The sequence below is a fragment of the Ornithorhynchus anatinus genome, unplaced genomic scaffold, assembly GCF_004115215.2.
Source record: "Ornithorhynchus anatinus isolate Pmale09 unplaced genomic scaffold, mOrnAna1.pri.v4 scaffold_304_arrow_ctg1, whole genome shotgun sequence".
NCBI lineage: Eukaryota > Metazoa > Chordata > Mammalia > Monotremata > Ornithorhynchidae > Ornithorhynchus > Ornithorhynchus anatinus.
Window position 1 is genome coordinate 7019 of NW_024396761.1, and position 15198 is coordinate 22216.

General features: G+C 47.5%; 1 protein-coding gene across 1 annotated transcript; it reads right to left on the reverse strand.

The window, feature by feature from the left end:
* Positions 1-233: 233 nt before the first annotated feature.
* Positions 234-9487, reverse strand: LOC120638199 (putative olfactory receptor 14L1). Its single transcript, XM_039911048.1, has 4 exons — positions 9380-9487; positions 8741-8932; positions 2321-2483; positions 234-619 (listed from the first exon to the last, which is right to left on the reverse strand). Exons 1-4 carry the CDS (start codon positions 9485-9487, stop codon positions 234-236), a joined length of 849 nt encoding a protein of 282 aa, XP_039766982.1.
* Positions 9488-15198: the final 5711 nt, after the last annotated feature.

A 15198-nucleotide genomic window follows, 5' to 3' on the forward strand; every position in this document is an offset into this window, starting at 1 on the left:
GTCACATAGCAGACCCAGCCAGACTCTGAAACATGTTCCCTTTCCAATAGTCCAGGCTGCCTGACACTTTCGACCTTTTCTCCTTTGCCTGTGATCGCTGGGGTACTTGCTTGGTTATTTCCGGCCTTTCACATCTGGGAGGTCTGGAAAACCAGAAATATTTGTGCTTTATCTCCTGTTGATAGACTTTTTCACCAGCACCGTCCCCAAAGCCGTCTTCAGGTCGCGGTTCCTCAGGTTGTAGACGAGGGGGTTTGGGTTGGGGGTGGGGGGCGGGGGGTGGCACCATAACAGAACGGAGATATCAGCAGGTCCAACACCGAGTGGGAGTTGGACACAGGCTTGCGATAGGCCTCATCACCGTTGGAAACAAAGACGGTGATGATGGAGAGGTGAGTCAGGCAGGGTGAGAAAGCTTTGTCCTGGCCCTCGGCGGCTGGCATCCTCAACATGGCCCGGAAGAAACCCATGTATGAGATGACTATGGAAACAAAGCAAGTAGAAGCCAGAAGAGAAGAGAAGGAGGTTACTCCATACTCTTGAAGCTTCCTACTGGACTGGGAAAGTTTAATGATATGGGGGCTCTCCCAGGAGAACTGGTGGATCACGTTGGATCCGCCTAAAGGGACAGAGTAAGTGGTGGTCATGTTCATGAGGGTGGAGACGCCTCCGTTGAGCCATAAATTGGCCACCATTTTCCCGTAGGACCCTCTGTTCATGAAAGCCCGCCTCCTCCAGAAAGGTTTCCCAGACTGAATCCCCCCTTTCATCTGCTCTCTCCCCATCACCCCATTCCTTCCCTCTGCTCTACCTCCCTCCCCGGCCCACAGCCCTTGTGTATATATGTAAATATTTAATTAATGGGGCATATATGTATCTGTAATTCAATTCATTTATATTGATGCTTTTGATGCCTGTCTACTTGTTTTGTTTTGTTGTCGGTCTCCCCACTTCTGGACTATGAGCCCATTGTTGGGTAGGGATTGTCTCTACCTGTTGCCAAATTGCACTTTCCAAGCGCTTACTACAGTGCTCTGCACACAGTAAGGGCTCAATTAATGCAATTTGAATGAATGAATGAATGAATGAATGAATGAAAGATGATCTGGTAGCGCTGGGGGAGGCAGATGGCCATGTAACGTTCATAAGACATCACTGTGAGGGAGTACAGCTTACTATAGACAAAGAGCAGGAGGAAAAACACCTGAAGGACACAGGCCAGGAGGGAGATGAGTCTGTTATTGGTCAAAAAGTTGAGGATGGAGATGATTTACTGATGGAGATTTAGCAGAGATTTAAGACAGGTGTTTGAGGAAGAGGTACATGGGGGTCCTGTGATCTGGACTGCTCTCCCTCTTCACATCCACCAAAAAATAGAAGCAGCGTGGCTCAGTGGAAAGAGCCCGGCCTTGAGAGTCACAGGTTGTGGGTACTAATCCGGCTCTGCCACTTGTCAGCTGTGTGACTTTGGGCCAGTCACTTCACTTCCCTGGGCCCCAGGTACCTCAACTGTAAAAGGGGGATGAAGAGTCTAAGCCCCAAATGATGATGACCTTCCATCAGCCCCAGCACTTCAAACAGTGCTTAGTAAGCACTTACAAATGCTGTCATTAGAGAAGCAGCATGGCTCAGTGGAAAGAGCACGGGTTTAGGAGCCAGAGGTCATGGGTTCAATCCCAGCCTCACCACTTGTCAGCTGTGGGACTTCAGGCAAGTCAGTTAACTTTTCGGTGCCTGAATTTCCTCATCTGTAAAATGGGGATTAAGACTGTGAGCCCCACATGGGACAACCTGCTTACCTTTTATTCGCCCCCCCCACCACCACCGGCCCCCGTCCCAGTCCTTAGAACAGTGCTTGGCACGAGGTAAGCGCTTCAAAAATGCCATCATTTTTATTATTAACAATAATCGTATTCAAAGCCCCATTGAGAGGTCACCTCCTCCGGGGGCCTTCCCAGACTGAGCCCTCCATTTCCCTCTGCTCCTTCTCCACTCCCCATTGCCTCTACTCCCTCTCTCTGCTCTAACCCCTTTCCCTCCGCACTGGACTTGTATATATTTGTACCTATTTATTGCTCTATTGGTTTTATTAATGATGGGCATTTACTTATGGTTCTGTTTATCTATTTTGATGGTAGTGATGCCTGCCTAGTTGTTTTGTTTTGTTCCTTGTCTCCCACTTTTAGACTTCTAACCAGTTGGGGGGTAGGGATTGCCTCAATCTGTTGCCGAATTGTACTATCCAAGCATTTATTATAGTGCTCTGCACACAGTAAGCGCTCAATAAATGAGAATGAATGAATAGGGGAGTGGAGCCTACGGACGAAGGTGATGACAGCGATGATGAGATTTCCCATCAGGGCCTCCATGCAGACCAAGAGGAACATTGCAGCGTGGACCAGCTCCCACTCCCAGACCTCTGAGTACCCCAGCAGGGTGAATTCCATCACTGTGGTGCAGTTGGCCATTTCCAGGTAAATGTTCTGCGTTGTCAGAGAAAAAGTGGTTGAACGTAACTGTTCTGGGAAGGTGATCTGTAGGAATGGGGAAGGAAAAAAATGCATCTCTGAATTTTTTGGGTCGCTCTGTGTCGAATTTATCCTCACTTGAATGACGCCCTCAGCCAGATGCTGAGTCACAACGGACTCTCTCTCCTCCTTCTCCTTTTCCGGACCTTCGTCCAAGAGGCCTTTCCTCCTTTCCTTTTCTTCCACTCCCGTCTGCGTCGCCCTGATTTGCTCCGTTTTGTCACCACCCCTCCTAAACCCACAGCACTTAGGAATGTATGCCTAATTGATTTATTGATATCGATATCTATCTCCCCGTCCAGGCTGTAAGCTCTTTATGGGCCGGGAACGCAACTACCAACTCTGTTATATTGCACTCTTCCAAGCGCTTAGTACAGGGCTCTGCACACATTAAGTGCTCAAAAAATATTATTGGTTGATTGGAAAACCACCCCTTTCCTGATGAATGAGTCCGATTCTCCTCACAGCCACTCATTCATTCCATAGTATTTATCGAGCGCTTACTATGTGGAGTGCAGTGTACTAAGCGCTTGAAATGTACAATTGGGCAACAAATAGAGACAATTCCTGCCTCAAAAATTCCTGCTCATAGTCTAAACGCGGGGGTTAGACTGCAAAGCAAAACAGAAAAAACCAAAAAAAGACAACATCATCACGCTAATGATGTTATATCTCGTTATAGAGATATACCCCTCATTAACAAAATAAATAGGGGAATAAAAAATATATACAAATAAGCACAGTGCTGAGGGGAGGGGAAGGGGGAAGAGCAGAGGTCCGCGGTTGAAGGGGAGGGGAGGAGGAGAGGGAAAGTGGGGGCTCAGTCTGGGGGGGCCTTCTAGAGGAGTGAACTCTCAGTAGGGTTTTGAAGAGGGGAAGAGAGTTAGTTTGGCGGATGTGAGGAGGGAGGGCATTCCAGGACAGCGATAGGATGGGGGCCAGGGTTCGATGGCGGGACAGAGGCGAAAGGGGGACCGTGAGGAGGTGAGCGGCAGAGAAGAGGAGTGTACGGGGTGGGCAGTAGAAAGAGAGAAGGGAAGTGAGGTAGGAGGGGGCAAGATGATGGAGACCTTTGAAGTCAAGAATGAGGAGTTTCTGTTTCGTGCCGAGGTTCATAAGTAATCACTGGAGGTTTTGGAGGAGGGGAGTGACATGCCCAGAATGTTTCTGTAAGAAGATGATCCAGGCAGCGGAATGAAGAATAGACTGGAGTGGGGAGCAAACGGAGAAAGGGCGATCCGAGAAGAAGTTAACACAGTAATGCAGTCGGGAGTTTCTGAGAGCTAGCACCAGCACGGTAGTAGTTTGGATGGAGAGGAAAGTGCATATCTTGGCGATATTGTGAAGGTGAGACTGGCTGGTGTTGGTGACGGATTGGATGGGTGGCGTAAATTGAGAGAGCAGAGTCGAGGATGACACGGAGGCTGTGGGCCTGTTTGACGGAAGGATGGCAGTGCTGTCGACAGTGACAGGGAAGTCAGGGAGAGGACAAGGTTTGGGAGGGAAGATAAGCTCAGTTTTAGACAGGTTTTAGACACTCAGCGCCCTCCCCCTGCTGTGCCTCACAGTGCACAGACAATCAGCACCACCACCTCCCTTCCCGAGTGTCAGTTCTGTCTCCCTTTTTCATCTTTTCCCCTCTTGACCATTCGGAAACCCATTTGCTCTCTCTTCTGTATGATATTTTAAGTGTTTCCTACTTGCCAAGCTGTTAACTGAGCACTAGGGTAGATACAAACTAGTCTGTTTGGACCCAGTCCGAATCCCACATGGAGCTAGGAGTCTTAAACCCCATTTTACGGATAAGGAAACCGAGGTACTTGCTAAACTTACTATGGCTCAGGCACTGTACTGAGCACTTAGGGTAGGAGATACAAGCTTATCAGGTTGGGTACAGTCTGTATCCCACATGGGTGGGGCTCACAGTTTTAAAACCTGGTTTGTAGATGAGGTAGCTGAGGCAAAGAGAAGTGAAGTGACTTGCCCGATGCCACACAGCAGACAAGTTACAGACTTGGAATTAGAACCCAGGTCTTTTTGGCTCCCAGGCCTGGGCTCTATCCACTAGTGCAATACTGCCTGCTTGCTCACCACATTTCCCCCATCTTCATTCTTGCTCAAACAAAAGGGCAGCAGGGGGATTTAATACCTGTTTCTCCCTCCTACTTACATCTTGGGCAAGTCACTTCTCTTCTCTGTGCCTCAGTTCCCCTTTTACAAATAGGGATTCAACTATCTGTCTCTCCCTCTCAACTAAACTGTGAGGCCCATGTCAGTCAGTCAGCCGATCGTATTTATTGAGCATTTGCTGTGTGCAGAGCACTGTGCTAAGCACTTGCACTGTGTATAACCTGATTACATTGTGTCTACCCCAACTCTTAATACAGTTTCCAATTTCTGACATATTTCATCTATACTCACTCCCTTGATGAACTTATTCGCTCCCTTGGCTTCAACTGCTTTCTTTACGCAGATGACACTCAAGTCTACATTACCTCTCTGGTTCTCTCCCCCTCCCTCCAGGCTCATATCTCCTCCTGCCTCCAGGCCGTCACCTCCTGGGTGTCTGCCCACCACCTAACACTCAACATGTTTAAAACTGATCTCCTTATCTTCCCTCCCACCCCGTCCTCTCACTGACTTCCCCGTCCCTATGGACAGCATTACTAACTTTCCCGTATCACAGGCCCTCAACCTTGGTGTCGTCTCTTGATTCATCTTGATTCAACCTTGATTCATCTCTCTCATTCACCCCATATATCCAATGGATCAGCAACACCTGCCGGTCTCACCCTCACAATGTCGCCAAGATATGCCCTTTCCTCTCCATCCAAACTGTTATCGTGCTGGTCGAAGCTTTCATAATACCCCGACTGTATTATTGCCAGCCTCCTCTCGCAGCTCCCTTCTTCCTGTCTCTCCCCACTCCGGTCTATTTTTCAATCCGCTGCCCGGATCTTCGTACAGAAACGCTCTGGGCGTGTCACTCCCCTTAACAAAAATCTCCAGTGGTTGCCTATTCAACCTTTGTTGCAAAAACTCCTCACTCTTGGCTTCAAAGTTCTCCATCACCTTTCCCCCTCCTACCTCACCTCCCTTCTCTCTTTCAGCGGCCCATCCCCTACACTCCGCTCCTCTGCCGCTCACCTCCTCATAGTCCCCCGTTCATGCCTATCCCCCGGTCGATCCCTGGCTCACGTTCTACCGCTGCCCTGGAATGCCCTCCCACCTCACATCAGCCAAACTAACTCTCTTCTCCTCTTCAAAGCCCTACTGAGAGCTCACCTCCTCCTCCTTCCCAGACTGAGCATCCCCCACCTTCATTCCGCTCCACCTCCCCTCCCTACCCCCACCCTCTTTTCTTCCCCCTTCCCCTCCCCTCAGCATTGTGCTCTTTTATATATATTATTTATTACCCCATTCATTTTGTTAATGTGGTGTATATCTCCTTGATTCGATTTATCTTGATGATGTCTTGTTTTTGTTTTGTTCTGCTTTGCATTGCTGTCTCTCCAGTTTAGATTGTGAGCCCATCATTGGGCAAGGATTGTCTCTATCTGTTGCCAAATTGTACATTCCAAGCGCTTAGCTCAGTGGTCTGCACATAACAAGGATTGAATCAATACTGTAGAGTGAATATAGGAAGCGCTGACAGATACCACAATTATAATTACTATCTCATACCATTAGAACAACCAGCAAAACAAAAAAGAACCAGGACGTGACAGAGGATAGAGGGAAATGTTTGTTGTCTCTCCATGGTTCTCGGTCACTCCGCAGGTGGACGGAAGGACCCGATCACCAAGATGTGCCCTCAGCCCCATGGCGACCTTCCATGCAGATGCAGAGCGCGACTCTCTCTTTAGAAACACCTACAGGGCAATCCCCACAGCAAAGTTGGTCCCTTGGCGGTCTTCGTGCTGCCCTTAGCCATGGAGACCATTCTCCGTGCCATCCTCCCGTCGCCATGGAGAACGATGGCTGCATGTCCTCTCCACCACAGGGATGAGTCCTGACGAATTCCAACTTAGATGCGGAGGTCTCATCTCCGGATGCCGGGACCTTGCGGGCCCGCTAGGTGAGTCTAGGGGGTGCAGAGTCCGGTTTATTGCATGTGGCCTTCCCTTCTCCATGGAGACCGTTCCCCACGTATGTCCTGGCCAACCCCAGCTGAATTCTGAGCCCTTATCTCCATGTCCCTGGACTGGTTTATTATTCGTTTAAGTGATCCAAGCTGAATCAGATTGGATACAGTCTCTGTCCCAAATGGGAATCACAGTCTAAGAAGCAACCCAACCTAGTGGATAGAGTAAAGACCTGGGAATTAAAAGGTTCTAATCCTAGCTCTGCCACTTGCCTGTTGGGTGATCTCGGACAATTTGCGTAATTTCTCTGTGCTTCAATTACCCCACCCATAAAATGGGGATTGAGACTGGGAGCTCTGTGGGACAGGAACTGGGTATAACCTGATTATTTGGTATCTTCCCCAGCACTTAGTACAGTGCCTGGCACATAGTAAGGGCTTCAGGAATACCACAATTATTGTTGTTATCATTAAGTAGGAGGGAGAAGAGGAATTGGATCCCCATTTTAAGATGAGGGAATTGAAGGATGGTGGCAGAGTCTGTGGTTCAAAGAAGAATTCACTGGATGACCTGGGGAGGTGAAAGGATTAGAGCCAAGAAACTGGGGAGAGGAGGTCAAGAAGTAATGGTAGAGTTGGAGACCCAGAACACAGTCCGTTGGATGGTCTGGGAGGGGATGGTGGAGAATCTGGTGGCAGGGCCAAGTATCCAGTAGTTCCCACTCTTCCCTTTTCTAAAGTCATCTCTTTCAATAGTCTTCCCTCATCGATTCTCCCTGCTCCCAGAAATCTCATCTCAGCTCATAATAATAACAACAATAAAAAGGAGAAGAATTGTGGTATCTGTTGAGTATTCGCGATGTGCCAGGCACTGTTCTGAGCACTGAGCACAAGCTAGCCTGGTAGGCATAGTCCCTGTCCCATGTAGGGCTCACAATCTTCATTCTTATTTTACAGATGAGGGAACTGGGGCAATGAGAAGCGAGGCAGCTTAATCACAGAGCAGACAACAAGTAGAGGTGCTGGGATTAGAATGCATATACTTCTGACAGCCAGGTCCGGGCTCTATCACTTGTGTTTTTATCTGGGGAATTACAGGTCATTAATATTGCACTATCCCATCAATTGATGCTCATGCTCTGTGATTGTATGGTTTTTCCTCATCCTTGTACACTATAGGGTGTCTCCGTTGTCCACCTGTAAACTACTTCGGGGCAGGGGTCATGACTTAATAATACACAATAACTGTAACACTGGGTTAGCACTTACTATATGCCAAGTACTCTACTAAGGGCTGGGGGTAGGTACAAGCTAATCAAGTTGCACACAGTCCATGTCCCAAGGGGGGCTCGCAGTTTTAACCCCCATTTTACAGATGAGGTAACTGAGGCCCAGAGAAGTTGTTTTATCTATGTATGCATATATATGTTTCTACCCAAGGTAATAATAATTTAATTATGATATCTGTTTAGCACTTACTATGTGCCAGGCACTGTTTTAAGCGCTGGGGTAGGTACAAAGCAATTGTATTAGACACAGTCCCCGACCCACAGAGGCCTCACAGTATTAATCCCCATTTTGCAGATGAGGGAACTGAGGCACAAAGAAGCGAAGTGACTTGCCCAAGGTCACACAGCCCACAACAAGTGGAGGAGCTGCGATCAGAACTCATGACTTTCTGACTCCCAGGCCCAGTCTCTATTCACTAGGTCAGGTTGAGATACTCAGGCGCCACAAGGCACCTGTCAGTCTACTAGGAGGAACAAAAGGTTTCGAATCTCCATTTTGCAGATGAGAGAACTGAAGCACAGACAAGCGTTGTGACTTGTCCAAAGTCCCATAGCAGACAAGTGGTGGACTGCTTTAATGGTAACCTCCCAACGAATGCAGTGCAGTGCACACAACAAGATATATATGCAGAATCCTGGAAGTAATCGACATCTTCTGACAAAATTTCCTCTAAGGCTCCCTACTGGATATCCCAATCCCTCAGGCCATAGATGGCAGGACTGAAAGCTGAAGGGACCACCGTGGAGAATGAGGACGCCAAGAGGTCAGGGGTGGATGGGGACTGGGAGGTTGGTTTTAAATAGGCAAATCATATGGAACTAAAATAACATAGGGTTACGATGGTGAGGTGAGGCAGGTAGGTGGAGAAGGCTTTGGCCCAGCCCTTGGCAGCCGGCATCCTCAGTACTGCCTGGAAGATGCACACTTGGGATTTGACAGTGAACATAGAGTATATTAAACCCAGAGATATAGTAATGCCAGTACTCCCCACCTCTCTCCTGTTCAGACTGGAGCATGAGAGTCTTACAACCTGGGGATGTCACAAAAGAACTGGTGGATCACGTTGGGGCTACAGAAGGAGATGGAGAAGGTGGCGGTCATTTGCTTGAAGCTGGAGAGGACTCCCTAAACCAGGAAGCCGCCGCCATATTCCAAGAAGCCCCTCTGCGTATGAAGGCCTCGAAGGGCAGGAAGAGACAGATGACCAAGTAGCAGTCCTAAGACATCACTGTGAACAAGGCCAACTCAACGGATGTGGTGAAAATAAAGAAAAACACTTGCATGATGCAACCCTGGAGGGAGATGGAGCTGCGGTCGGTCAGGGAGTGGTGGATGGATTTGGCGATGGTGACAGAGATGGGGAGAGATCAAGGATGGACAGCTTCCTGAGGAAGAAGTACATGGGGGTGTAGAGGCACCGGTTGAAGGCAGTGAGGGCAATGAAGATGAGATTCCCCATCAGGGTCCCCAGCTAGACCAGGAGGAACAGCGCAGACTGGACCAGCTGCCACTTCCGGACCTCTGAGAAGCCCAGCCGGGGCAGTTGCATCACCGCCTTTTGGTTGGCCGTGTCTTTCTTGGACATCCTAGGGGAAACATACCTCCCATGAGCTGAAACCCAGTTTCCCGTAACCCCGGAGGAACCATTTCACCCTGTGACTGGGAAAGAACAGGGGGTAATAGTAATAATAATGGTATTTGCTAAGTGCTTACTATGTGTCAACCACTGTTTCATTACCTACATCAACGAGATGTGTTCAAATCCACAGTTGAAAGTAGACGACCATCTATATATAAAAGGAGAAAAGCAATAACACTGGAGTTTAGGGATAAAAGGAGAAATGTCAAGGAGGTCAGTGCAATTCTACTTGCCATCCCCCAGTCAATCGCTAATATTTGAGTGCTTAGTCTGAGCAGAGCAATGAGTACTTGGAATAATGCAATAGGGTTAATAATAATAATGGTAATATTATTAGAGAAGCAGCGTGGCTGAGTGGAAAGAGCACAGGGTTGGGAGTCAGAGGTCTTGGGTTCGAATCCCGCCTCTGCCACTTGTCAGCTGTCTGACCGTGGGCAAGTCACTTAACTTCTCTGTGCCTCAGTTACTTCATCTGTAAAATGGGCATTAAAATTATGAGCCTCACGTGGTACAACCTGATGACACTGTATGTACCCCAGCACTTAGAGCAGTGCCCTGCACATAGTAAGCACTTAACCAATGCCAAATTTGTTATCATTATTATGGGTTGTGTTTACTATGTGCCAAGTTTAAGAAGGGATTTAGATGTCAGCAATAGGTGGCGTGGGCTATGGGTATTGGAGTGAGTACGGAGGAGAAATAGTGTGTCTGAGCAGAAGAGAGGTAGACCTTTAGCAGGGGAGTGTCAATTTGAGATGAAAGAGGTCAGACCGATATTAGAGTATCTCTGTAGGAGGATCACATGCACGGAGGAAACATTCAAACTGAGATGACTCAGGGCTGAGATTTGCTGGAACCAAATTAAGGCACAGGGTGCTAGGCACTTGCCTCCCCCATAGGACACTTTGTTTTTCAGCTTTACCCCCACCTTTAGATTGTAAACACCATGAGGGCAGGGAATCATGTCTACTTATTCCACTGTACTAGGGCAAACACTTGACTGCCATCACTTAGCCCCCTCCTACTTCACTTCCCTTCTCTCCTGCTACAGCCCAGCTCGCACACTCTGCTTCTCTGGTGCTAACCTTCTCACTGTGTCCCGTTCTCACCTGTCCCGCAATCTAGCCCTGGCCCATTTCGTACCTCTAGCCTAGAATGCTCTTCCTCCTCAAATCTACCAAATAATCATACACCTACTGAAGGCTCACCTCCTCCAGGTGGCCAAGCCGCCTTTTCCTCTGCTCCCTCTCCCCTCCCCATCACTCTGACTCGCTCCCGTTGCTCTATCCCCCTACCCGCCCTGCAGCATTTCTGTATACTTGTACATATCTATAATTCTATTTACTTATATGAATGCCTGTTTACTTGTTTTGATGTCTCTCTCCCCGCTTCTAGACTGTTAGCCCGTTGTGGGTGGGGATTGTCTTTCTTCGTTGCTGAATTGTACTTTCCAAGCACTTAGAACAGTGCTCTGCATACAGGAAGCACTCAAAAAAAAAAAAAGAATGAATGAATGAACTTGATTCCATCCTAAATAAAGGACTTAGTAAATATTACTGATAAATTCATTTTCTTTCCTCAGTCTTCCTTCTGTTTCAAAACCCACTGCCAGGGGATTCTGTGGCATTTCCTTCACCTACAGTTAACAGCTCAATTTTTATCATATTCCTACCCAGTATTCTGAAATTACAGATTGTCCAAATTGTAAAGTCTGGATTTCAGAGCAAATTGTCATGGCTGGAGTCTGTGAAGCTGAGTGATCTTTTCAGGTACGTTTCAGTGGTGTGAGAAGATGTAAGTTAACAGATTGCAAAACTGCTAGTGATTCCTTGTATTCCCCATTCCCATCTGCTTCCTCCTCCTCATTCTTCCTTCCCCATTCCTCTCTTCCCCTCCATCCTCCCTCCCTTGTCCTCTCCTTCTCCACTCCCTTCCCCTTCTTCTCATCCCCTATTCTTTATCTTACCTTTTCCCCTTCTTTCTCTTCCTTCTCCCTCTCTTTCCTTTCCCGGCTACGTTCCCACCCATCAGGGGAGAGTAAGAGTTACCCTCCAGGAGATCACCTCTTTGCATTGCTTATTAACTGACTATGCTTCTGTTTAGCTTTCAGTCACTAATTTCCTATAATGAGCCTGAGAAGAGTATGTCTACTCGATATCGCCCACCTGTATCACCCAAAGAATCAACAGGAGTTTCAGTTGGACTTTGCCGTGTGAATTGTTTAGGGGTGATTTCTAACCTTCAGTCGGTAAGCCCCAGATCGTAAAACTGCCACTCTTTTTCTGCAATTGATGTGGGTAGAATATACCGTATGGACTTGCAGAAGTAATGCCCTACAAAGCATCTCTCCATTTATACCTCCAAGGACCTTAGCAAATTGTAGAGATCTTAGGAAACTGGGTCCAACCTGATTGTCGCATACATACTCCAGGGCTTAGTACAGTGTGCTACATAGGCAGCACTTAAAAATACCGTTAAATAACAACCACCAAAAAAAAAAAATGGAGTCTCCCATTAGGGACGAGGGATGAGCCTTGTCTATGAGTTTACAGACCACTTCTTACAGCCTTGCCCAACATACTGTCACTAGAGCAAAGAGTGGAACAAATACGTGGGGGGTAGGAGAGAGGCACATTGCAAAATGTGTGCGCTCTTGTATGTTTGTAGGTGCACTGCGCACATGTGTGTATATGTGTTTTCTAGTCATTGTGCAATCTTTAGTCTCAGAAGCAGTGAAATCAATCAATCAATCCTGTTTCCTGAGGCCTTAGCATATGCAGAGTACTATACTAAGTGCTTAGAAGAGTACCTATAATAGAGTTGGTAAACATGTGCCCTGCCCACAACAAGCTTACAGTCTGGGGCGAGGTGGAGGGGACAGACATTAATATAAAAAAAAAATTATGGATACGGACATAAGTGCTCTGGGGCTGAGGGAGGGGTGAATAAAGGGAGCAAATACGGGTGATGCTGAAGGGACTGGGAAAAGAGGAATGAAGGATTAGTCGGGGAAGGAAAAGCCAACAGTCCAACCATAACCTCCTTACCTGCCTTCTCATTCCCCAACTCCTGACAAAACAGTCCTCTTCTCCAACAGAGACTGCTAATCTCTTGACGCTCCTCCTCCCCCCACCCCACTACTATTCCCGTCCTAATTTACCTTTGACTGCCTCCCGTGCCTCCCCTCTCCTGATGCACAGATCCCTGTTCTTAACTCCTGCCCTCCTCACCGAAGTCAACTTTCTTGCCCTCTCTTTCGCTCCATTCATTTCGCACCAAACAATCTCTAGCCCTCGGTCATTTTCACAGTTCCCCTTCCTCCACTCTAGCTCTAGCGCATAGAAATAATGTTGGTGGAAATGCAGGCATCAGGCCTTCTTTCGCCATTTCAAGTTCATCATGCCTGCCGTAACTCTGCCCTTTCCTCAGCTCAGTAATCCTACATCTCCTCCCTTACCGAAAGACTCCCATGCCCATTGCTTTCACCAAGTCTTCCAGACAATAAACTCCTTCCTGAAACACCACCCTCATGCCCCTGTTTCCTCACTTTCTTTCCCCTTGTAATTTTGGCTACTACTCTGTTAATGAATTTGAAAACCATCAGATAGGACCTCCCCAAGTTCCCACATTAACCTTTCAGCTCCATCCTGACTTTTCCTTGTCCCACCCCATTCCCATCACCATCCCCATCCATCCCCTCATCCTTCTTGGTTGTTTCCTAGTAGGAAGTCTTCTGCCTGCTTTCGAAATCTACCTCCTCCACCTGTGCTGTGTCTCCAACCGCGGTCCTTCACCTGGTAGAGAAACACTTGTGCCCTTCCTTCTGCTCTCCTCAACTGTCATCTTCAGCTGCTCACTCTGATGGGTCCTTCCCTTTTGCCTTCAGACTCTCTCATGCCTCCCCTGTCGTTCAGAAAACCTGATCTGGACCTCACTGCCCCATCCAGCTATCATCCAATCCTCCTTCCCCGCTGCTCTTCCTATCCAAACAAACCTCACAATCCGGGGTATACCCCTGCCAAATCCCCTTCCTATCCTCCAACCCACATACTGATCTCTCCAAATCTATTTAATGCTCGCTTTACATCTTTGAGATGCCTTTCTTCATAGCCAATGACCTCCTTTTTCCAGCCAAATTTAGTGGACAGAACTCCTTCCTAATTTTCCTTGAACCCTAAGTTTCTCTGAACCACACGGACCATCCCCTTCTCCTGGAAATACTCTCAAACCTAAGATTTTGTCTCACTGTTCTCTCCTGGTTGTCCTTCTTCATCATTCCTGTCCAGGCAGTCAGTCAATCTGTCAGTCAATTTTATTTGCTGAGTGCTTATATTTGATGCATTCATTCATTCATTCATTCATTTACTGACTGAGGGCTTTCATTTACTGAGCACTTTCTGTGTACAAGGTATGGTACTAAGCGCTTGGGAAAGTACAGTATAACAACCCACAGACACATTCCTACCCATAATGAATTTACAGCCTAGAGGGGGAGACAGATATTAATAGAAATAAATGGCCCAATGAATAAATCAGTAAATACATCAGTGAAAAATAACATATATAAATATGTGCTGTCGGGATGGAAAGAAGAATGAATGAAGGAACTAGTAAGAACGGCACAGAAGGGAGTGGGAAAAGACTTCTTAGTCAGGAAAGACTTCTTGGGGGAGGTGTGCCTTCAAAAGGTTTTGAAGTTGGGGAGAGTAATTGTCTGTCTGATATGAGGAGGGAGGGTGTAACAGGCCAGAGGTAGGATGTGGGCGCGAGGACGGTGAAAAGATAGATGAGATCATGGTACGGTGAGAAATTTAGCATTAGAGTAACCAGGTGTGTGAGCTGGGATATAGTAGGACAGTAGCGAGGTGAGGTAAGAGGGGGCAAGGTGATAAACTGCTTTAAAATCAATGATGAGGAGTTTTAGTTTGTTGTGGAGGTGGATTTGCTACCACCGAAGTTTCCTGAGGAGTGGGGAAACATGATTTGAAGGTTTCTGAAGGAAATTGATTTGGTTAGCAGAGTGGAGTATGAATGGGAGTGGGGAGAGATGGGAGGCAGGGAGGTCAAGAAGGGGGCTGTTACATTAATCAAGGCGGGGTAGGATAAGTGTTGGAATTAATGTATGAGCAGTTGGGACAGAAAAGAAGTGGAGGATTTTGGCAATGTCGTGAAAGTAGAATTGACAAGATATCGTGATAGCTTGAATTCATGAGTGGAATGAGAGAGAGGAGTCAGGATAATGCCAAGGTTAAAGACTTGTGAGACAGAAAAGACAATAGTCGCGTCAACACTGATGTGCAGGTGAGCGGGAGAATAATGTTTGGGTGGGAGGGTAAGTTGTTCAGTGTTAGCCATATGATGTTTGAGGTGTTGGGAGGACATCCAAGTAGAGATGTTTTGAAGACATGAGGAAGGGTGAGACTGCAGAGATGGAGAGAGATGAGGGCAGGTGTGTAGATTTGGGTCATCAGGGTAGAAGTGATAGAGGAAGCCATATAAGGGAATGAGATTTCCAAGGGAGTGGGTGTAGACGGAGAAGAAAAGGGGACCTTGAGGGACCCCCAGAGTTAGGGGATGGGAGGCAGAGTTGGAGCCCGCAAAGAAACTGAGACTGAGCTGAAAGATAGCTAGAAGGAGAAACAGGAGAGGACAGTGTC

Coding starts and splice junctions, on each gene's coding strand:
- LOC120638199 (XM_039911048.1), bottom strand. CDS start 9,487: ATGTCCAAGAAAGACACGGCCAACCAAAAGGCGGTGATGCAACTGCCC. Junction 8,933..9,379: donor AGTCTGCGCTGTTCCTCCTG/GTCTAGCTGGGG, acceptor TGACATCCCCAG/GTTGTAAGACTCTCATGCTC. Junction 2,484..8,740: donor ACCTGCCTCACCTCACCATC/GTAACCCTATGT, acceptor CTGACAACGCAG/AACATTTACCTGGAAATGGC.